Below are 24,573 nucleotides of genomic sequence, written 5' to 3' on the forward strand. Positions count from 1 at the left end.
AACATGCGCGCGTCCGAGGCTTTGCCCTTCATGGTTACCGACCCTTTTTCACATTAGGAATAAAAACCAGCAGGCTCGAACTGCAGCGACTCAATCTTGTAACTGAGCGTGTTTTTGAAAGGTCGTCGAGCACTGGCGTCGTGGCATTTACGGTCGCTGATAATCTTTTCCGAGTTAAAGAGATTAGAAAAATCCACCGTAGCTTAAAGGCAGTCGGTTTAACTGAAGGCAAGCGAGCGCCGTCTAATTGGAAGAGTTAAAAGTATGCGGCTAAATCGACAAGCCATAGCGTAGCCTTGCTTGTTTATATCTATTTTGAGCAGGCATTTTGGAAAGGAAGGTCATATAATCCGCGCGTCAATTTCCGGAATATAGAGCTTTGGCGCAAAGTGAGATTTTATCTTTTGTCTGTTAAGCTTTAGCAGCAACGAATTAAAAAATGATATAGCTTCACAGGGCAGTATTTAAATTGTTATTGTTGCATTGCGGCAAATATAAAATAATAATTTGTTTACAGACAATGCGAAAGTAGAAATTAGTTTAACGAATAAGTGAAAAAGTGTGATTTGTAAAGCGGTTAGACAATAGGAAGTTGCAACTATGTGCGAATTTAAAAATGTTCTCGAAAATTCAATGGCGATGTTTTGTATAGGTTAAATGGAAACTTGACAGGATATGGTGGTCGTTTTGTATAGGAATGCCTTAAGAGACAAACGGTCTAATCCACGCCATTTCGACTTATTGTCGTGCACCGTGCGTTAGCGCATGTACCGCCCAGGGCTAAACAGTGTGTGTACGGCGCGCTCAAAAACTAATTCAACATGGCGCTCATCTCCGCTATTGCGTGCACTACGACCGTGTCTATTTATTTGTGTGTCCGTTTATACTTCCGACATATTCGACACTTACCTGAGCTAAGCTGTGTTCGAGTTTGCCGAGTCGGTCGTAATTCGGTTACCCGTAGAAAACGTGACCGCAAATCGGATCGAGCCTAATGCGGACAACCTAGCGTAATTAAAATTAGCTTTGCTTTAATTTGAAAGCCGCAAACAGCTACCGAAATATTTTTCTGGGTAATATTAGAGCGAGGTTTCGAGTGTTTCGGCTCAGAATGTATCAGCTGCGAGCGCTTCTTGAATTGTTACTTGCTGACCCAGTTACTTAGAAGTGATAGAATGTAGGGAATTAGTGTCAGAGAGTTTTCAAACAGTCATATAATATTTCTTTCTCTATGAGAAAGATAGAACTGTAATAAATGTGTTATATTTTTAAGAAGTTTTTTTCTAAATGCTAACCATATTTTATTATTTTACAGAATACTTAAGATTTACTAAATAAAATTAAGATATCGCTAGCCCTGTGGATTGCGATTATTATTAGCCCGAGGAACTATATTTTTCCCGTTCCAGTCGAAGAAATTGAACCACAGAGAACTATTTTGTTTGACGATGATACGATATTAAAACGTGGAACAAACCAAACACAAAAATTATGTTCAGATCGAGAACTTCGTCTACCACTACACCAAGCAACAATCCCAGCGAGGTACCATCGCTGCTATCGCCGATTTCATCAAGAAACAGGGCGATAGAAAATGATTACACCGAACATCCTGCTACTTTTCGACCGGCGTCAGCACCCACAGTACAAAGCGTGCTAAGTAGGGAACCCAGGCTTCACACCGAAAGACTTTTGGGTCGTGATTCTACCAGAAACGAGACGCGCCACCAAAGAAGTCATAGCCAGGATCGTCATATTAGACCGTGTAAGCATCACCATCGCCACGGGGACGGGGTAACCCGATCCCGGCGACATTGTATGCCACTTCCCCTTCCAGGCCAGGCAGCCCGAGTTACAGCTTCAACCACGTCCCTACCTTCCTATCTTGTAACTCGAGAGAGGGCAAGTAATCGTTTGGAGGGTCCAACCGATCCCATGCTCCCTCCACGATCTTACCCTTCAACTATCGGACATATTCCATCAAGAAGAGGGTCTAGACCCGCCGCACCTTTACCCATCGACATGGCAGTGACACCAATTCCCGAAAACCCCGATATGCCCCCTGAAAGACCTCCTCCCCCGGCACAAGATGCTGTAGCCACCAGGTTGCGAATGCACAGTGTCGACATTCCTGCTCGAACCAGTCAGCCTAGATCAAGGTTAACCTCTACTGCCTCAGATCAAGTTATAATGTCTCAGCCACTTCATTGTATGAGGCAAGGTACCCCGCCTGTTTTACCTAACAACAACCTACCCAAAAAGGACTTAATTGTGGATTTAAAAGCCGATAAACTGACCCAAACGAGAACAATGTCAGAAGAAAAATTAGACAAATCCCTTTCCACTGTAACCAAGCCAAGCTCATTAAAAAAGAACTCCGAGCTGGAACCAATGTTGCGGAACGACGATGACGATCACGTGATTGGACCCGGCGACGCAGACTCGAGAGGAAAACCCGGCGATCACAATTATCCCTGTCCCAGGTGTGGAAAGTGCATGTGCCCCAGGTGTCAAGGCCACAACTCTTCAACGGCGGTTCCTCAACAAACATCCCACTGCTGGATGTGCAATCACCGTTGTTTGTGCGACGTCAAGTCGTGCATTGAATACGGCACTTGTATATGTGTAGCACGTGCTTGCTTCTACCATTGTACCAATTACGAGGACGACGAATCACCCACCGACAAACCGTGCTCATGCCGGGGAACGGATTGTTGTATTCGATGGACAGCGTTGGGCGCACTTTCAGTTGTTCTACCTTGCCTCATGTGCTATCCGGTCGCCAGTGGTTGCCTAAAAGCATGCAAGGCGTGTGCCGACTGCGTAAGACCTGGTTGTAGATGTAAAGAGTCTTACAGATGACGTCACGGCAAACTGGTTTACCGAACCGCGTCTTAAGCATGTTAACCAAGAGGAGTTTCAAAGGACTCGATTCCAGAGAGCCTAACTAGCGCGAGGAAGCTAATAGGGGATGTCCCAAACGAGAGAAGATTGGGACGTAGACATTGTTCTGGAATATACCCGCGATACCTCCATTGCCCGTTTTATTTGTAGTAACGTTATTGCATTTCTTGTTTTTTTTCTTTTACCTCTTTTATAGTCTTTCCAGACTATTAACATTTGGCTCAAATTACAAAAATTGAGCGGACCCTTAGTCGGTTTAATTATGCATCACTTTTTACCAGTAAAACAACAGAAAACGTCCATCGTTTCACCGCAGGAAATACTGTATTGACGACAAGGCAACAATCGTTGCTAGCTAACTTGTGTCTGCCTGCCACATCTTATATAACTGCCAGCACCAGTAGAGTGCGATCGAGTTAAATTTAATCAAATCTTTGCCCCCGAATACCACCATCAAGTTTTCTGTTAAAGAGAGAATGCTTTTAAATCTATTTTTCGTTTGCTTTATTTTTGTACTGAATCTACAAACCACAAAGTTCTTTGTTTTGTTTATTTATTTTCAATGATATTGTTGCCTTTGAACTCCTGCTATGCATCAAAGCGGTGCTATCTTTAACGAAGTATATCTCTGGTTTATTTACCAAGGTTTTAAAGGAAATAAAAATCCGACATCAAAACTTTACATTTCATTTTTTATTTGAAACTCTTTATAGATTTTATTTTTTTTTTCTTATTTTAAGGAAATTCTTAATTTGTTTTGAAGTCTATTTTTGTTTTGATTATTTTTATTTTCTGTTTTCGATATTTTTTCAATCTTTTTGTTTATTACGTTTCTAGTTTCTTCTGTACATTAATTATCTCGCCTTATTATTTATGTGTTCAAAATTAGAAACCCAATTTAAACAAGGTTTCAGATCTAGTAATAGTTTACCCACGGGATTTTTCGCTATCTCTTATTTATTACTTTTTATATTTAGTACCGTTATTTTTAAACTTCTTGATATTCAAAATGATTTCTACATTTCATAATATTTGTGGTAGATATTTAGCCCATTCTTAGATTGCTTTCAAAACCTAAAACGACGAACCTGCTTTTTTGAAATTAAAAAAAAAAAACGATTCTGTAATAATCAAATAATATAGTTTCTTATTTTTATGACGACTTTGAAATAGTTTCGGTTGGCCTTTTATGGAAAACCAAAAATACACAAAAGATATAAAAAATATATTTGTATTTATTTTGATTAGCAAATATACTTTTAATAAAGGGCAGTATAACAGTCTTGAAGCTAGAAATATAATATAAAAAATTAACAAGATAAATATGTAAAGTTATAGTAGTTAGGGTTATAAAACATCATAAACTTTTTAACAAAATATAAATCAATAATTGGTAAAACTAATTTTTAACTTGTCAAACTAGGTACCATTGAGGTGTATAACTAAAACTAAAACAAAAGATTGCTGTGATGTAACAATGGTTAGCTCGGCACAGTGTTAAGTCAGCTGTCTGCTGAAGTGTTTTGTTTTGCCATTCACTATTTAATGGCCGATGCGTTACGTAAACTACGCTGTCGTTTTTCAGTTGCAAAATAGTAATGCATTTGCGTCACGGCAGGGTACTTGTAGTTCAATTTTTCTACCAACTTCCGCCACGAGTGATAACAAGTACTTGCCATGATTGCCAATTAAAAAGTACCAAAGAGTGTGCTCTTCCACGACTATTACTATATATAATACGGGCAAAGTACATGCAGTTAAGTACCAAGATATTGCTGTACCGGTTTAACGCGAATGGAATTACCTTGTTTAGCATTTGATTGATGAAAGTCGAAGGTTTTAATAAGATTACTTGCATCATCAAAGCGCCGTTTTTTGAACTCATTGCCGGTTGTCCATTAGTTTTGTTGCTTGCTTATTTACTTTACCTTTAATTAAACTCTGACGTAATCATTTGCCCCCTAGTCCAGAGTTCCAGCTGTCCAAATTGGTCCACACGTTCCCCGCATAACAAAGCAAGCAGCTATTTATAACGACGTTGCCATACGTCAATCGCTCAATTCCTTGTTTCCAACAAGCCTAAATTTAAACCTGGTTCCAGAGAGGCGGGGCGATAAAGTTAAAGTCCTGATTTGCATCGCATATTGAAATGGCGCAAACGCGAATGGGCCATTGAGTGCGCGTTTTGAGACATCGTATTGATACGAATGCGTTTGATCGCTTCCTCAGCTTTACTCTCCCTTATTCTGGCATGCAATAAGCAATCGGGTCGGAAATAACTGCTCGCTGACGCAAACAGCAAAAGGTGAATTGCAAATCATGACTGCATCGTGCCGGTTATCATAGGACAACAATAGTTCAATGGACCCACTGTTTTTATAAGAACAATTAGGATATTGACCGAGTTTCAATGTCTCGGTTAGTTTGTTGAATGTCCCTTGATTTACAAGAGGAAGGGCGTGCTGTGCGTTGATCTAATTTCGTCCATTCGAAGCTTGTCTAAATCAGATTGACGTTTTTTAAACGTGTAATCCTTGGTGGTAGATTAAGGTTTTAACATCGGAACAGCCTGCCCAACCCTATAGCGACTATAAGCTACAGTTGCTGTTAAAGTCTGATGTGGCTTTCTATTATGTGATGAACTCATCTACTTGTTGCTTAATAAGTCATGTATGTTTGAGGTTAAACAAGGTGTTATAAATGCTGTACATTTTTGTGTTACATGTGTTTTAATGTCACAATGCTTTAGAGGTTGTTAACACAAGATTTAAAAAAATATATTCTGTTAACTTAGTAATAGAATACCTGCCAAAACATTGTTTTATTTAACACAACTCGTTTAAGAATAGGGAGTGCAATATGCTGGAAAATAATAAAAGACAATGCCAACTGGAATTTACATTGTTCTGCAAATATAGAGAATTAAGTAATTGACTTCAAGACTATAGAAGCAGCCAAATCCCATAAATATTTGAACAAAAGCTGCCAAGTTCGTATTGATTGTGGCAATAACATTATGCCAAATTCCTTAAACCCTTACGCGTCACAAACCTATGCTTTACCTCTTGGCTCGGTGGCATAAGGTTAAATGACCGACAAACAAGGTTTTAGAAGCGACTTTAGCTCAAATCTTTGCATACACAAGCACAAGCGATAGAGAAGGCTCTGCTGTACAGCGGTCCGGAAAATCTCAAGTTCCAGCGATCGAGAATTCCACGAGTACTTGACCAACAAAGGATCTTACAGGAAACCCTTAAGAGCCACAACTCCCGTTTACAATTAATTTCGACGACTCGAGGAGTCGACGAAAAGCTCTTACGTTATGAGGACTCCTGTTATTTTCATAGGGCCTTGTGTGCTATAGATTATTAATAGCGCGGAGTGGTCTTAGTCATCGCAGACCGCAGAAAGTGGCAAATAATATTTTCCCCAAATTAATTGACTTTAGGTTGTTTTGAATGTTTTAAATGGTCACGCTAATTAAACACGAAATGTCAAGATGTAAATGGCTCACAACACCATTTCAACCTTTTCTGTTCTTTTTTTTTCCGTTTAACTCATTGTAATTTTTTAAAGGCCATTATCGATTGAAATACAATTTAACACGAGTTTTGATGTGACTTGACCAATATTGTTATGCATTATTTTATTTTAAAAAGCGACTTCTTGATTTTAGAAAAGATCGATCACAATTCGATTCAGCAGTGGACACAAGCTTTAATCGACTGCAATTTCCTCTTATTTTATCGCCGCGTAGGCTAAGTTAAATTCAGTAACACAAAGCCGGGCATTGTTCGCAGTATAGGTGCTGTGCATTGCTTAAATGTAGGCACTCGGTTACAACGATGTGGCGCCTTGCTTTTGTAATTATATCCACCGGTTTGCGTATAACACTTAAAAATCTCACACCGGTAGAGCAAAATTGTTTGCTGCAGTTCGGTATTGTCATTGCTGTGGTATTACCATTTAAGTAGTGGTCAACTTAAGCTACTTATATCCGCCATGCATTTTCGGCTATATGAGTTTAAACTTCACAAAACAATTTCGGTCATTGATTTGTTAGGTTAAAACAGAACGTGGCTAATAAGCAGTATTTTGGAATATGTAAGTTAACTTTAAGAAAGCACCTATTCGTGCACGAAACAGTGAAATATTTTCCCAATAAAAGCGGGTTTACACAATCTAATTTCTACTTTTACCTGGACATTAACAAGCAAAATCGTGTCACTAAACCGTCACTTAAAGTAGGCTAATTCTAGATGCACCAACGTTAATGAAACAGGGATATTTTGCCCGTTTTAGCCACACGCAATGGAAAAACTAATAGAAGGTTATCAGGTTGAAATATTTGCAGGACATATTTTTACATAACTAAAACGGAAGCACGGTGAAACGAGGCATAGGTAAATCCAGAAGCGATGCGATAGTTACCTTTGCCAGTAAATTACACGATACAAACCATAAGGAAGTAACAAGTTTGGGGAATTGGAATTTGAACCCGAAATCCAGATAAATACAAACATTTTGCGCAGTACGTCGTATTTTCGTTTCCTTATTATGGTTATTAATATATATCCTGCTGTTAAGTCTGATCCAGCAAAACCAGCAGCCGTATTTTACCTTCAACCTTTAACATACAGGCCACTTATTGCCTTTATGTAGAATCTATTCAAAGAGTGATTGACAGAGAGTTAATTTTTTAAAGTGTATTGGTCTGTATTAAACTTCAAGCAAATGCCTTAATAGGTATTACCGAAAGCTTAAACGTGTATTGGTGCAGTTTAAAATTAAAACGCGTGTGATATGTTGAGAATCTTGAGCAATGCATTTTTAACGGCGCCATAAGCCCCTTAAGAACCTCTTCTAAAATGTGTCCAATAGACATAAAATCCTAAATCTTACTATTCGATCGCATTTACTTAGCTGCAAAACTAAATAAATATTTAGTGTCGGAGTATCCAATTTCGTTTGAACCCCCATAAAATTAACCCCAAGCTCCGCAAGGTCACGCCGGGGTCCTTAAATAAACGGTTGCGAGTCTACGCTTGGGTGACCATCGCGTTTATCCAGGTTTGTGTTTGTATGGGGCTAAGGTGGGGTTGGGTTACTAAACTCATCCAAACCGTTTGCTTTGTTTTTGTTTCGCGCAGGAAACGAAAAGATAAGAAGATCACATTTTGTTGATATCAAATCAAAATTAAGCTAAACCCATTGTGGGGTTAACTTAAACCCATTTTATTTTATTTAAACAAGTTAAGTGACGTTTATAAGAAAATTTTTATTTGTTTTAGAACACAATTAATAATAATTTTTTGTTTGAGTTTAAATTTATTTGGATGAGATTTGTGAATTTTAAAATTTCTCTGATTTTTTTAACCAAACTATATTTATAACCCAGTTATTTTTCCTAGCCTAATCCTTATCATCTATTGTTTTGAATTGTGTTAATATCTTAAACATTCAACCCTATAGCAAAATTGGGCACAAAACTTTATGGAATTAAATATTTAAATTAGCCGACTCTAAAAGTAAAAGGTTTCCCGTTTACAATTATCCGCGGGCTAAAATAACTCAATAAAATATCACGGGTATTTAGTTGGTGTGATTTTAAAACGGAAAACTGTTCACACCGTAAATATAAAAACACAATTTAAGTATATAAGTAAATGATTAGATGCTAAATATATTTAAGCTTCTTCTTTTAAGTCCAATTTTTTTTTGTTAATTTAAAAACTAAAATTGCAATCTACTTATATATAGTGTAAGAATAATACATAATGATCATTCTGTATGCCAATAAACTATGAATTAATGCTGTTTTATTCATTGTTCCTATGTTGTAATGTACAATAACCGCAGTACATATGTATTTGAAATATTGTAAATAAATGGCATGATATCGTGTATGTTATATGGTAGCTTACCTAACTTCCAAGACACGTTTTAAAATAATCCTATTGTTCTATATATTAAAATTATTGTCAGATTGAACCGAGTTTAAATTTGGGTTAAAAGGTTCACGATTTTGGGTTCAGTTTTTTAAGGAGAAGAACAATTCATTAATTTTTTTTTTCTTTCTAAATTTTAAATTTTTTTTCAATAAACATTTTTTTTAATTTTATTTTATTAATATTAACTTAGTTGTATACAATTTTTTAATCTGAAAAAAAATGTTTGGCTATATTAATTTTAATTAAAAAATCCATACAGTCTGCTAATTGTTTAAATGTCGTTCATGTTAAATCTAAAAAGTAAACCTTAATCTAAATGTTAAAATTCACATGTATTTGGGGTTGAAATTAGTTTAAAAAAAGTATTTTTGTAACACTCTGTGGTTAGAACTTTTTATGAGTTATGTAGTTTTGATTTAACATGCAAGAACACTATTTTTATAATTATTTTTAGACGAAAAAAAATTTAACACAACATATGCAATTTATTATTTGTTTTTTAGGTGCTTAAAATAGTATCTTAGCGTACATAGAATTTATTAATTAAATGAAATATTAAAAAGGAGTGTTGAAATTATTTTTTTTGATAAAAACATATTTTGTGAATTTGTATTAGTTTTTATTTGCCAAAATATCGGTTAATAAATTTTCGAATGTTTTCGCTTTGTTTTCATGTTTACGGCATCAGCATAACCGACTTCCTATTAAACTGTCGCGTTTTGCGAAATTTACCCCTTTGCCTACAAGCGGCACACAAAACGTGGTTATTTTACTTACATTCTTTCGGCGAAGGAGTTGAAAGGGTTGCTGACATGTTTGTTTCTAGTGTGTAATACGGAAAACTGTCTAATCGGATACGTTCGGAGCGTCTGAAAATCTATTATACCAACAATTCAAGGCGGCTATTATGACCTACCTATCTACCCATTGTTTCCCGTACAATACAATGCATATACAAATTAGAACATAGAGGGCAGAAATTCTTAACGGGTAATAAAATAATTATAACCTAATCGGTTTTGGATCTCAAAATATCGGTTTTTGATAGGTGTGCTTCACAAACAAAAGTAATTTCATTATTTATTAAAACCCGGTAATGTCTTGGTATAAAAATAGCGCCGTAACCGACAATTTCGAACCTTTGGCGTTGCGGGACCTCTTTCTGATTGGAAAATCATGAATAATAGATTTAAGATCCTACACCGTTTCCTTTTTAATAATTGATGTTATTCCGGAGTGTATATACCGGTAACATTATGACCCTTGATTGGCATTAGCTGTAGGCTGTTATTGGAATTCCTATCTGTTCCTATATAGAAAGCATTAAATATATTTGCATATAGGCTTCAAATTGATTTATTTTTACGACCAATTTTAGAGAAATTTTTAAATTTAAAATTGTTTTTACAAATATTTATAAAATGTTTTTTTTTAAATTTTTTGTGTGATGTGTAAAGTTTTTTTTTTTGTGAGAATTGAAACTTTAAATATTTTCGATCACGTCATGAATTTTTAAATATTACAATTAAAAAAATAAATTGCCCTTTATAATCAAACCTCGTCACAAAGTATGTGAAAGGCCCTAGGCTAGAAAGGATATAATTGTGTAATTTTCTAATTATCTGTTTATGTTTTTGTTTTTCTTCGGAAGGCATCATCTCTAAGTCGTTGTCGTATACACGTAACAATCGAAGATAAACACTCGTTTGTGACGTAATAAAGAGCGCCGACGCAAGCTCGCAATTAGACGCGCGCATTTGAGTCTTTTCGTTTTAAAACCGCGGGGGCTGTTTAAATGAAAACGACCCTTTTCCTGTAGTGGTATTTTCGGAAAAATCACCAACAAAGTTGGTATATTACCTGTCCATTTTTTGCTTAAAAATATCGCATTTTTGCCTTTAATTGCTGTCAACAATTTTCGTATTATTTGCAAAGATTTTTTTCTAAATTTGGAAAAATGCGGTTTAACATTTACGCGTCGGATTTACTTCGGTTCAATTATGTTTGATTGTTGATATTTTGAGACCTTTATCGACAGCCCATCGCAGCAATAAACGCGTTCTATGCTAGGCTCCTTTATTTTGGGCGATTTTTTCGTACCGGTAATAACGGGGGCTTGGGTATCAGACCGGTAAATACGGATAGCTAAACAATCAAGTGAAAATAAACCACTTATGGTCGAGTAATAATTGAGGCGGTTTCGTTTACGTAAAGCAATTTAAATTGCGTCTACGCCAAGGCAAATCGCAATGACAGCGCACATTTTTCTGGAAAGATTCCTGAAAAGTTTTCGATTAAAATACCGCTAGCCCTAATAAAACAAACCATTGGCCAGGGACTTTAACTTAAAATAAAAAAATTCTGAAAAAGTTCATTTTTTGTTACCGCCTTAATTTCAAATGTCTTTTAAGCAATACATTTACGTTTGATCACTTTGCAAAAACTGTTTACCTCAAGCACACCTACAAAAACAAATCGCACAATAGTTTGTAAAAGTAATTAATCAAAGAGATATATATCGTTTATAGCCTGGCTTAAAAGATGGGCACGATAAAAAATTCTATTGATGTTTCGCCATATTTTTGATAAGAATTTGATTTAAATCTTGAAAAGAAATACGTTGTTAATAAGGATGAATAATAAAAAGCCATGAATAACCAACCCAAACTGACAGGCTCTGCCAATACCATAAAGCCATTGTGTTATTACGGAAAGCTTACTAACCACTACGTAGTAGATACCCTATACACGGTGATACATTATTTAAATACATAGATTACGTTAAAGTATTAATCCCACGACATTTTAACGCAAATTCTTAAGGTGTCGTCGTATTAAAATGTTGTCTAACTTTGCGTATACACGCCGGGCTTATATTTGATAAGGATCTTATTTAAGAATAGCTGTTTCAAATCACTGAAAGTTGACTGTAAATTTCAATCATGTCTTTGCTCACACTTTGAGAGATTTTAGGAGATAAATAAAGGTCAAAATTACATCCGCTGATGGCAGATAAGAAACTATCCATTCTGCTTGAAATAGTTAAAATAATTTTCTCTCGCAAAAACTTTTTGGTAAAATCGTAGAACTTTAATTGGAGATCGCTACCGCCCCTGGCGGGTAAAAATTTATAAGTAACATTTAAAAATGTCGTTAAAAGATTTCGAAACCTTAAACCAAGATTAAGGAAAAATTGTTAAACCCAACTCTAACAACAACATATATGTTAGCTAAGGCATTTTTGGTTTACATTTAAAAATCAAATTCCGTAAGTGTTAAGCGTTTTAATCTAAACCCAGTACGAAGAATGCCACCTGCACCGCCGACAGAAACTTATCAACGAAGTACGGTTTAGTAATAACCTCCTTTTCCCCCCGGAAATCGGACCCGTGTGTTTCTATACAAGGTAAGTGATGCGTTTACAGGATTTCTATTCAAGCATACCATTCGAGCCTAACTGTACAATTGTGACTTCATAACAAAGGGTATGTGACGTCAGTTTGCGGTCGCTACTTGTCTAAAATCCTAGGAATTATACCCTTATGTCTGTAAACAGGAAAAAGTATATGGGTCTAATATTAAAGAGGTATTGTATAAATTCAGTCATGGCGTTATTATCCACAAGTTATTTGCAAACGTATCGAGTTTTCCATCGTCAGATTATTTTCTAATAACGTTCAAGTTAGGCTTGGGTGCTGACAGATGCAACAAATTTTTCTATGAGCTGGACCTACTTGTCAATGCGCAAAAATGGCCTCGGTATTTAATGGCTTAATTAAAACCAATTTGCTTTTCTTTGAAATTTTCCTTAAGCAAAACTACTTTCGTCCCTCAACTTTTCTACACTTTTTAATGGTTTTGTGCATTTTAAATTTGTTTTAACTAGTAATGTAGCAAGCATAAACTTTTGTTTAATTTTCAGTATATACTTTATTATTTTTAGAATATTTTATGTAAGTGTTTGTTAGGGTATACATAAAATAGAAGTTAGTTAATGTACTAGTGGTTAATATAGGCTTGGCCCTGTGTTGAACTACTAAAGCATAGTTCACTATTATGCTTAGCTTAGATTGATATCACATTTTGTGGTTTCTACACTTATTTTTGGGCGAAAATGTTATTAGTTTTGTAATGTAACATTAATGAAAGCTACATCCTGATATGTCACTAATCTTTTTGAACTCATGGCTTATTCTCGTGATTTGGATTAGATGTTAAGATATATTATGAGTCACAAACCGTAATGTTTGAGTGTGTAATGCAGCGATTTTCTTAAATTCAAGTGCTCACTGCCGATTGTCCGCTGTAATTATTCGAAAATCGTGTAGCCTGGGCGTGTGCGAGCGCTTAGGCCTACTCTAAATCAAGTGCAAGTTACCTGCGGTACACACAACTACAAAGCGACACACTGTGCGTGGGAAACCGGTCATTTTGGGCAATTAGCGGCTCATTTGTTGCCTACATGTCAAAACATATAATAACTTGCCCACGGTTTGTTGCTGAATGCGGAAAGAAAGTCGTGTAAGTAGCTGCCAATCATAACAAATATGCCGAGGAATAACAGAGCGAGTCAGACAAAACAAACGGCCCGTTTTTCTTCTGGCTCCAGGTTAAATCAAAAAATATAGGCCTCGACGTAAAATAGAATAATCCTGGTAATATCCGCTAGCAAATTAAACCTTTACAACGTATTTGTTCATCGCCACATCAATAATAGAAACGAGATATCGTTTAAACCAATAAAGTAAGCGAACATGTATGTGTTGTGATTTTTATCTCCTTGTCATTACCGGCCTTATAATATAACATCCGTTTAAACCGGTAGCAACGGATTTAATATTCAGTCGACTGTGTTTATTGGTTTTAACAATAACTTTTATTACATGTAAGCCCATACATAGTTGCTTGAATAGTCATTGTCACGAGTTTAAACAGATATATTGCGGACTCCCGCCAAGAACTATGTTAGCGCTAATAACAATAAGCACTCTATCAACGCCTAATATTATGTTGATATAGTAGTTGTATATTACATCCGCCTGACGCACAATAATAAATAGGTGATAATTAAATTTGGCAAGTTATGCTACTTCATTTCCACACACAGCTTATCTAAAATTAAATTTGTTCTTATAAGAACCAAAGTCCATATTAAGTCGTGCTATTTAAATATCAATATCAAGGTTATGTATTTTTGTCATAAACAACTTCGAATATTTTTGGATATTGTTGGCTCATTAGCGGTTGTCTTCTGTAGCGAATTAGTCTACTGATTATGAAACTGATTCGAAAACCAGACTTTTTTTAAAAAAATATTACGATAAAATCGTGCTTCTGGAAGTTCAAAGTTTAAATTTTAGTCACAAAAAATGTAATTAGTAAATTGTACTCTGTAACATTTAGATTTAAACAACAAATTGTGTTGTTTTTTATTTTTGTTATAAATTGTATCTACAATGCATAATTTAAAACAAATTTAAATTTGATTCCCAATAGTAAAAAATAACAGTAATTCGATATATTTTTTTATTAAATTCAACCTCGTTGCCCATTAAATTGTTATCTAATATTGGATGGTAATAATTTAATATCCGCCAATTGTTTTCATAAATAAATTTTCAAATTTAATTATTTTTTTTTAATTTTGGCTTGTTCGCTTCGACAAAAGGATTTTTTTTTAATTGTTTAGTCTATACTACAATCTGATATCAACCTTGACCTTATAAACACAGGCCTAAAAAGCATTTCTATGTTTTTAAAGCATGTTTTTTCAATTTAGTTTTCTAAACTTAGAGTATCTCGCTTAAAAAATTTAATCGCAATGTCATTACAGGCAAAATCCAATCTAATAAAAATCGAATTAGATTATGGTCAGGATAAAAGGCTTACCCGGGAACGTTGTCATACTAATGTATAGATATTAACACATTAAGTGTAAAAGATGGCAACAATTACCGCTAAACGGAAAGAGCTTTAACAAAACACGTGTTTTTTTAAACCAGCTTACCCAAACCAAATGCTTGAACAATTTGTCACCAAATATCATTTAATAAACTTGGTTTTATTGTAAAACCCTTACTAAAAGCATACATGGGCATGTGACATGTTTAAGATATAGCAAAAGGATTAAAAAATATTTTAGAAGGGATTGTGGAACAATCTTATTAAGATTGGTTAAAGAATTACACGGTTACTGCAAATATTTTTATAAATATAAGCTCAACAATACACACAGTAGATTCAAGTTGGAGATTACGCTTTTTTGTAGGGACGTGATTTCAATCATCCTTCGATAATAATCAAACAAAATCCCATGCACAAGCCACGCCCTATTCTTCTGTTACGTAAACAACAGACGACATGTTCTGTGACGTCATCTCCTGAACAAGTAACCTAATACCGCTATTTCCTCCTTGCAAGTTCACGATCCCGTTACGCCATAGTACAGCATTGTTACGTCATGGTCTGCGCAAAGCGTGCCATTGTTTTATGAATAAGGTGTGCTGGAGTACAAATTGTCGCCGCCAAATTACATTGTAATTAACAAGCTAGAGACAAGATTAGGATTTATACAGATTTTAATCACGACGACTTTAAAGCGAGGAATGCCAAGTATTTAGGCTCTGGCTGGAAATTTCAGCAGTAAAACGACGTCGCTGCTTCCCGTGAAAATCCGACCAACGCAATTAAAGCCCGGCGTTTTTAGCAAATGTTTAAGAAAATAACTGTAATTACCGGCAGCCAATTCGTTTAAGTTCCTAATAATTTCAAGTTGGTACAGGAAATTTCTTTTAACTTATACTTCTTAAACAATAGCGGCGCCGTTACGTAACCTTAACTCAAAAATATGATGTCATTTTATGTTCTAAAATTGCCTCACCAATTTTCTGTAATTGGTGTAGACTTTTTAAGTTTAAAAGTATAATCATTGCTTGAATTATCGTTTTTTTAACTAACCTTAAATTAAACCACAGAATAATGATATTTAATAGCTACTTTTATTAATACTTAATTCAATTAAAATGCCAGATTTTAAAAATTCAACAATGTCATCATGAATATACAGAAATGAAATATTTACTTAAATTATCAAATTTTTCGTTTTGTTAATTAGAAGAGTAGGTAGTTTGTTTTGTCGGGCATATTTTAACTTAATTATTATACAAACATATGTCGCGTGAATTCACTGAATCCACATTTAAAAGGTTGAATAGGCAATAAATATTTTGTCTCGTAATAACTGTTCATTATTTTAAGCAAAATTGAAAAACTGTTTTTTAAAAAATACTCCAGCAAAAATTTAAAAAAAATTAGGTAAAATGAAATAAATAATATTGCATTTTGCACAAAATCATATTTTTAAAGGTCCTAGCGTTAATAAATATTTGTCATTAAATTACAAATTCTAATATATCATTAAATCCAGGGTAGCTCTTTACTGACAGCATGCGACTAAGAAATATTAGTTTAACTGTCCAATTTTATTTAATTTTAGGACTATAATAACTCAATTGTACGTAACAATAGATCATATGTGTATTAAATAAAAAAGTGTAAATTAAGGTAAAACAGTTTTTAAAACAACCTATGTTAGCATTTTTTCAAAAATGTTTTATTTTAAATTAGGCATAGTTGTATTACTTATCTTTATGGTATCAGGTGTTCATTGCCTTAATTTGGTTTTCCCTACCGATCCTTTATCTCAGAGAATTCAATCCATTGCCGAAGACGCTTTAAAAATATCAAAAATGCAGGTTAGAAGGCAAACAATTTTATAATGGGTTTTAGTTAAGCTAAATCTAAGTTTTATTATGTTTAATTTTTTGCGTTTCTTAAATTCGCTCATTATTTACTTTTTTTCACAAAATATCTTATTACTTTTACGGTTCTTATACGTACTTTAATTTTGTACAAGCTTTTAAAATTTTAATGTTTTTATGCCTTACTTACGTTGGTTTATATTACATTTCATTAGGAATATATTGACAGACTGGCATTCCAACAACAACAATTTGATGCAAATCAATTAAGAGATAAGGTAACTGTTTTTGATTTTTTAATAAAAATTAAAACTAAAATATTTTGTTATTTTGTACACATAATCAAATAACATTTTATGCTGTGAATTTTTTAAAGTTTATAGACTTTCTGTTTCTAATACATACTTGAATTTTCAAAATTTTATTTACATTTTAGGTCGAACAACATATTTCTCGTAGAATACATAGCAGCAAATATGCCCTACATGACTTAAAAGATGTCGTTACAAACTTCTATGATACTTCTACACATAATTCGGATATCAGTGAATGCTGCGAATCATCTTTGAATTTCGCTTTTAATCAAGCATATAATCAAGAGGTAAGTTATATTGAAAAACTAACTAAGTAGTTACTATACAGAATTTCGTTACAATTTGTGAACTACAAACAAAAACCTTCTGCCCTACAGAATTAGAATAAAGTTTGCTAAGGCATCGGATTATGGGTCGAAATATTTTTGATAAACCTACTTTTTGTTCTTAAGGCCGTCGTTAACAAATGGCTTAAACACGTCACAAAAGTGCATCTTTTCCAATAAAATGATTAAAAAAATAAAGTCTATGCAATATTAGAACTTTTTACTAACAATCAAAATACAAAAATTAACTTTTTAATATTTTTTTTTTAAGAAAAAAATTTTTTTTTTATTAAAATTAAGTCTTTTTTGTTATGTAAAAAATCGGTTAATTTAGGTAAACTTAGAAGCGTCTTGCAGAATTTCCAAAAATAATTTCATTCAACATCGACTCGGCAGTGCATTTACCGAGAAATGTACACAAAACTACAATAACTATCCCTTATTGAAATATCAGCATTTTACAAGCGAAGAAGGGGTAATGACTTTGTATCCTGCCACCGGATCACATTTTTGTTATTCGAATTTAAAAATGAGGTGGTAAAATATTTCCAATTTTATTCATACTTACAATTTATATCTAACATGCTTTAGTAATACCTTTTGTAATATTTTACTATTTATTATCATAAGAAAATTAAGATGCACACTGATCGTTTAGTCCTATATTGAGTATATAAAAATGATTTACCTAAACTTTGATTTAAACTGTTCATATGATTGTGTCACTTTCGTGATTACACTTGACCAGTTTTATGTTGGTACACAGGTCTATTTCATTTATAATTTACTTTGTTAAAATTAATAAATAGAAGCACGTTGTTGTTTTGCAGTCCTCGGTACGTTCGTACGGTTGCGCCAAAAACCAAGATAGTCGTTATAGCGATCGACATTGCTACACCCGAAAATTACGCTTTATTTTACGACGACAATAATTCTATTACTTCCATTGATCTTTCAAGTAAGATGGCAATCCTTGTTATCTCAAGTTTAACGTCACGTGACAAGGTAAATACATGACATAGGTTTATTTTTGTGCAATAGGTTTTTGTATTAGATTTATTTTAAAATTTACAATTACATCTTATATGGGTCATTAAAAGTTTTTAATATAACTTAGTGTAAATGCATCGAAATGGCAATTTTAACGGTAAAACAGAAACAGTACTGACATTATTTGTAAATCTTTTAATACTATTATTTTCTTTTTTTTAGTTTGCTGTGTTTGGTTTCTCAGACTCTGTTGAGTATTTGTCACTTGGATACGGTTATGAATGTTATCAAAGTAAACTAGTTTACGCAACTCAACAAAATAAAGAATTGGCTACCAAGTTTATTGAGAAATTATCTACACAAGGTATAGGGAAAAAGCAAAATATATTTATTTGGGTTCTTTAGAGTAAAAGTTGAATGTTCAGTATTTTTATAAGTTGAATATTAATTTGAATGTTCAGTATTTTTATAAGTTTTTTTAAAAGTTGAATGTTCAGTATTTTTATAAGTTGAATTTTAATTTGAATGTTCAGTATTTTTATAAGTTGAATATTAATTTGAATGTTCAGTATTTTTATAAGTTATTTTAAAAGTTGAATGTTCAGTATTTTTATAAGTTAAATATTAATATACTTTAGTATATATTAAAAATAATTTATTCTGTATAATGTTTTAAAAAAAAAAGTAAAAATGCTTCAAAAGTATTGTTTAAATCAACTTACGAGCTGGATATTTTATACTAATTAGGTTAAAAATTAAACTTAAAATTAAAATTTTTTTTCGCAGATTATACAAATAACAAAAATAGTTTTACCATGAAAACTGCTACTACATATATGGGCTAATGTAAAAAAAATGTGTCATGGACTTATTTTTAGGGTCGTCAAACTATCTTTCAGGAATCAAGCAAGCATTTGATTACATGGATATGGGAGGGACAAACAATAACTATGGTATATTTAATCAAACCTTCCTTAATATTTACTAGTAATGTTATTAGAGTTAAGTTGTTTGTGTATTAATAACACATACTATTTTTAATTACAGATCGCGCGATAGTTTTTATAGCTGCTTCTTATTCCAACACTCTTGTAAGATATTCTACAAATAAAATTTACGAACGCAATTCGCCTTACAATCACACAGTTAGCTTTATGACTTACAGCATTGGTGATATCGACGGTAAATAACAATTTCAAATTTTAGCCTTTTTTAAATTTTGTTAAATTTAATTTGTTAAAATATTTTTTTTTAGATAAATTAGAAAAAATGGCCAACTATGCTTTTCATCAAGAAGAGCCGAAAAGTGACTTGCCACCCGACCATGTACCTGGCAAATTTAATGCTGTATACAGCCCGGTCGGACTAAATTATATAATGAGTTCCTATTACTCCAACTTTCAAAAAAACACGAATCCAACCGAAACCACGTGGTCAGAACCATACATGAGTTTAAACGGTAAGGAGTTGATTGAGTTTGTTTTGTTATAGTACAACGTTATATTCAGTTTGTTATTGTACTTACAGTAAAATAAAGGCATTTGCTTATAGTTTTACATCGGTAAATTTTACCAAATACCAACAATTTTAACCACTTGTTACTTAATTAAATTATAATATTTTTGCATTTTGTTAGGTTTAAGTTTAATGATAATGAATTCGTTGCCTGTGTACATTTCCGATAAATTGGTTGGAGTTGTGGCGATCGAGATGCGAGTAAAGGAATTATTTTCAGAGATTAGCGAACTAAATAGATATAACTATGAGCAAGTTTATCATTTCGTAGTCGATAACGAAGGTAAATAATAATTTGTTAACAGTTAGAAAATCAAGTATATACACTTGAAAAAAAAAATACTGTATAAATAAATACTATGTCAAATATATTTATAGGATATCTTATAAGCCACCCGCTTTTTCAACCTGAAACATCGGAAGATAATGTTAGAGTACCAGCAAGTGATATTGAACAAGATGATGAATTTGGTGCTGTCAAACCATTGCTTAAGTAAACTTTATGTTAAAATAAATGCATAAATATATATGCATACAGTTTATAAATAAAGTTAATGGTATTTTTAATTGGTAGGGGAGGAGCTCATGAGGTTACATATCTGGCCACACGAACTTTACCGTCAGGTGACAGAAGAGGGCACGTTTTAAAAGTTAATTCAACATATTACACCTCTGATGTGAGTGGTAAAATTCTTATAACCATAATAACAAAATTAAGTGGACCAAATGTTTAAATTTAAGTCTAGTTATTGTCAATCACTAAACCTTATAAATATAAGGCAATTTTAATCTCTAATATCCCAAACTCCCAAAGGCAACTCAAGACTGGGTCGGGGTAACTGATGTTACTCGATGTTTAGGTCGTAAAGTCGACCTTCCGCATTAAGAATAAATAAATATGATAAAATCAAGGTATTTTGTTTTAATTTTTTTCTTATTTAGGTAACAGCATCTTCAGCATTTTTCTTTTGCATTGTCATCAATAGAGAAATGTTTAACAAGCAAGAAACGGTGCTTGGCCCACAACATTTGGTGGAAGATACTTATTACCATCGATTTGATATTATTCCACCTTCAATAGATATTGCTTGTCTGCAACTTAACCGTTACTCTATACAAGGTAAAAGATACCTTGTCAAAATTTTTCTGTGTTTATATATTTAAAATTAAAGTAAAAAAATATTTAAGCAATTCATAGTAAAATGAAAAATTTATTTTGTACAAACTATTTAAATAATTTTTTTAAATTTAAATATTGCTGATATTAAAATCTAGTTAAAAAATACATTCTTGATGCATTATAAAACTGTTTTATTGTTTAAGACAAAACAACTTTATTTGTGGCAAGTAAGGCATATAACGAACCATCCGAATTATTGGGAAAAAAAGAAACCTATGATGACATTAGAAAGTTGGTGGATTTTGCAGAAAAAAATACTTCGTATTCGAAATTTTTGGTAAGTATAATTACCTTAACCGTATATTGAATGTTAAGTAAAATTAAAATTACCTTTAGCTTAATGTTGTATTCATTATATATACATAAACTTAATGTAACAGCTTTTATAGTTTTTTCGTTAATTTCAAAGATAAGTTTTATAAATCAGAATCATGTTAATCGGATTATCCAAGCTACAGAACAAGCGGAAAATTTGTGGCGTGACAGCAAAGACGATAATAATGATATGAGCGAGGTGGTAGTGTGGAGATATATGGGGACAAACGAAGGGGTCTTTCGAATATTTCCTGGTATGCAAATGCCCAAGGACTTTGATCCATCCGCCAGGCCATGGTAAAATAAAATAATTTTTATTTAATAAAAAACAACACTTAATTAGGTAGTTTTTAACGATATTTGCATGTTTCAAAATGTGATTTAGTTTAAAAGGATTAAAATTTTTTATAAAATTACTTTTAATAGTTTTCAAAAGTGTTCATGAAATTAGTTATAAAACTTTTATTTCTCTGTACAAGGTATGTTCGGGCGTTGGCCCATCGCGGGAATTTTGTTGTAAACCCTCCAACATATGACACCCAAACTAAAGCAACCCTTTTTACTATAAGTCGTGTCATATACAAAGCTAGGTAATGTGCATTACTTAAAATTTTTTTTTTTGAAAATGGTCTTAAAAATTATTTTTTTTTTAGGTCAAGTAATTCTGACCCAAACACCGATGACGTCATGGGGGTAATGGCAGTGGATATTCTCTGGCCAGAATTTTATGTCGCTTTTGAATCAGATTACCCGAACTGTGCCGATGTCGACGAATATGAGTAAGCTTAAAACTTTAAAAACCAAAATTTTATTTTCAATTACCTTTTAGAATAGGATTTAAAACTAAGTAAGAGTTTGGTTTAAAACATTTATCTATGCATGTTTAAAATTCTGCGTAATTGTAAAATATACAAAACGAACACAAAACTAAACTAAAATATATCATGTAGAAGATGCAACGGTAAAATGATAATTTTTTAAACGCTCTTTTTGTAATTAAGGTGTTTTCTTTTCGATGGGTCAGGAAATGTTGTTTTAGCTGATGTTATGTGGGGTGAAGAAGGACCAGTGCATTTGGTTAAATTCGAAACAGAGATAGTTACACATCTTATTAACGAGGGAATTATGCTGCACAACAAATGTCGTAACACAAGCGGTTACGTTAAACATACATACCAGGTAAACCTTATTTTCTTGACTATTAGTTGCACTCCATTTATTAAAAAAAACGAAACTAAGGTTAGCAATAATTTCGGCTGTTATCACATCAGTAAGTAAAACAGTATTTACAATTCCAGTTTCTAGTAAACGTGGAAGGGCTATAAGATAGTATAAGATAATTTAAGGCAATAGTTTTAGCGAATAAGAGGTCTATTCAACATAGTTTTAACTTTTATATTACATATTATTTTAAGAACATTGCATTGTAGCTGGTTATGTTTTAGGTAAAACAGGGACAGGGTGTATACGAAGGTTACGTTAACTGCAAAAATTTTTCGTTAGCTCCCGTACCCAAAACTAACCTCTTTCTGCTAGTTAAACATCTTAATTATTATTGTTATCAGTCATCGGTCAGTTATTCTCCATGTTGTGTTGTCTACCAGGTGAAAAAATATAAATTTTAAAATAAAATAGGTTTTTGCACAAAATTAAAAAATGGTTTTAAAAATTGAAGTAAATAACTCTTTGGTTTTTCAAAGGTGCAATAAACAAAAAATCTAAACCGGTTTGTTATAAAACTTTTTTTGCAATATTTTTGGAAATATAGGGTGTCCAGAATTGCAAGTTAGATTGGAATGACGATAATTGTGGTTGTCCTTGTGATGACTTCAACATACTCCAATCGCAGTGCTTAAACGAATCTAACCTTGGGTCGAGGTATGACTACAAGTTATTTATTAATACTTTATTTAAAATGAAAATGTAAATTTTAAATATTGTTGTTTAGCAGCGTTACGAAATTGCCCATTTGTTACCCTTCACCACCCAAGCTAATGCCAATATATTATCAGAATCACGTTACTGATTTTGAATATTTAAGTCAGTGTTATGATATTCGATATGGTTACGAGGCATATGACGTCTCTAGCAATAACGGTAGGATAAATTGTTGGATTTTTATCTGCCTAATCAGCTTCACCAATAACACCACAGAAAAATCTAAATTATATATCTTAAACAGACGACCCATATTTAAATGACGACGATTGGACAAATGTTGGCGAAGAAATTGGAATGAACTTTATTTTTTATGGTGCAGCAATGTTTGGTTTCATGGTCTTTGGTGGTTTAAAATTGTTGCGTTACTACAAAGCAAGTAGTAACCCAGCCTCAGTCAACGGAGTTTCAGAACAAATTCCGCAACTTCCGTTACAAGTAACTAGACTAATATTCATAAATAACCTAAAATTGGAAGTTTTATAACCTAAAAAGCGCAAACGTTACTTAATAAACTGTTTTTAAGTTTTCCACAAATTTATTTTGTTTATAGGCCTACTTTATTTTAGGGCATGGAACAATACCAAACTCCACTTGAAGGACAACAAAGTTACTTTAATCAGCCTCCAGGTGTTGGTATGATGGGGCAAGATCCTAATCAAAGTATGTTCGGACCACCTCAAGGGTTTGCACCGCCTGCTTCAAACAATACATTTGGACAACAGGGCTTCGGCCCGCCGTCTTACCCCCAAAATAATCAAGCTGATATTCCACCTCCTTTATATAATTCTTTCAATTTTAGTAAATAAATATTCTTTTTATACAAATTAATATTGGCACGACATAAGGTTCAAAAAGTTAAAAAATGTTAAACTCGAATGAGGATAACCAAAATAATATAAAACGGGGATTCACCTTTAAGTAACGACCTTTTAAATTAAATTTTTTTTTGGTGATTTTAAATTATTTAAATTAAGTAGAATATTACACAAAATAGAAATTATAATGAAGTTAAATGTTAATATTAACATTTTTAATTTAAACGAACGGAATTATATAGCATTTTATGTTTAAGAATTTGGTAAAAGCTATGACATGGAACTATTGTATGATCGTTGATAAAAGTATTTGCCTATTCTTATGCCAACTCAACAAACGCTACCGCAGTTTGTTATAGAGAACACTATGCTTTAAAATCACCACCACCTTTCTGCCAGAGAGCTGGCAGAGAGTAGCAGAGAATTTTGCTTGGGCGGATAATTATAAAAAATAGTGATTCCAAATATTTTATAATCGTACAATACAAAAAATAACGGGGTAAAATAGCTCCTTTAAAAGGAACAAATTCAAATCAAACCTAAAATAGAATAAGTTGGCAAG

At 33.1% G+C, this 24,573-nt stretch overlaps 2 protein-coding genes across 2 annotated transcripts; both read left to right on the forward strand.

Annotated features, from left to right (window-relative positions):
• The first annotated feature begins 1,319 nt into the window (after positions 1-1,319).
• Positions 1,320-4,105, forward strand: LOC145750950 (uncharacterized). Its single transcript, XM_082567024.1, has one exon. It carries the CDS (start codon positions 1,492-1,494, stop codon positions 2,860-2,862), a length of 1,371 nt encoding a protein of 456 aa, XP_082423150.1. The 5' UTR covers positions 1,320-1,491; the 3' UTR covers positions 2,863-4,105.
• Positions 4,106-16,504: 12,399 nt separating this feature from the next.
• Positions 16,505-24,002, forward strand: LOC145750265 (VWFA and cache domain-containing protein 1-like). Its single transcript, XM_082566295.1, has 22 exons — positions 16,505-16,609; positions 16,831-16,893; positions 17,052-17,216; positions 17,590-17,741; positions 18,065-18,260; positions 18,468-18,609; positions 19,124-19,198; positions 19,293-19,427; positions 19,501-19,704; positions 19,882-20,043; positions 20,139-20,253; positions 20,335-20,437; positions 20,703-20,880; positions 21,084-21,217; positions 21,368-21,552; positions 21,909-22,034; positions 22,257-22,434; positions 22,701-22,859; positions 23,024-23,133; positions 23,204-23,352; positions 23,438-23,631; positions 23,763-24,002. Exons 1-22 carry the CDS (start codon positions 16,505-16,507, stop codon positions 24,000-24,002), a joined length of 3,270 nt encoding a protein of 1,089 aa, XP_082422421.1.
• Positions 24,003-24,573: the final 571 nt, after the last annotated feature.

This window comes from Corella eumyota, chromosome 1, assembly GCF_963082875.1.
Source record: "Corella eumyota chromosome 1, kaCorEumy4.1, whole genome shotgun sequence".
In the NCBI taxonomy this organism is placed as follows: Eukaryota; Metazoa; Chordata; class Ascidiacea; order Phlebobranchia; family Corellidae; genus Corella; species Corella eumyota.

Bases quoted from the DNA above. Each gene is read 5' to 3' on its own strand.
- LOC145750950 (XM_082567024.1), top strand. From the start codon at position 1,492: ATGTTCAGATCGAGAACTTCGTCTACCACTACACCAAGCAACAATCCC.
- LOC145750265 (XM_082566295.1), top strand. From the start codon at position 16,505: ATGGTATCAGGTGTTCATTGCCTTAATTTGGTTTTCCCTACCGATCCT. The intron at 17,742-18,064 runs GTATCCTGCCAC...ATTAATAAATAG, and splicing joins GAAGAAGGGGTAATGACTTT to AAGCACGTTGTTGTTTTGCA. The intron at 19,199-19,292 runs GTATATTTAATC...TTTTAATTACAG, and splicing joins AGGGACAAACAATAACTATG to ATCGCGCGATAGTTTTTATA.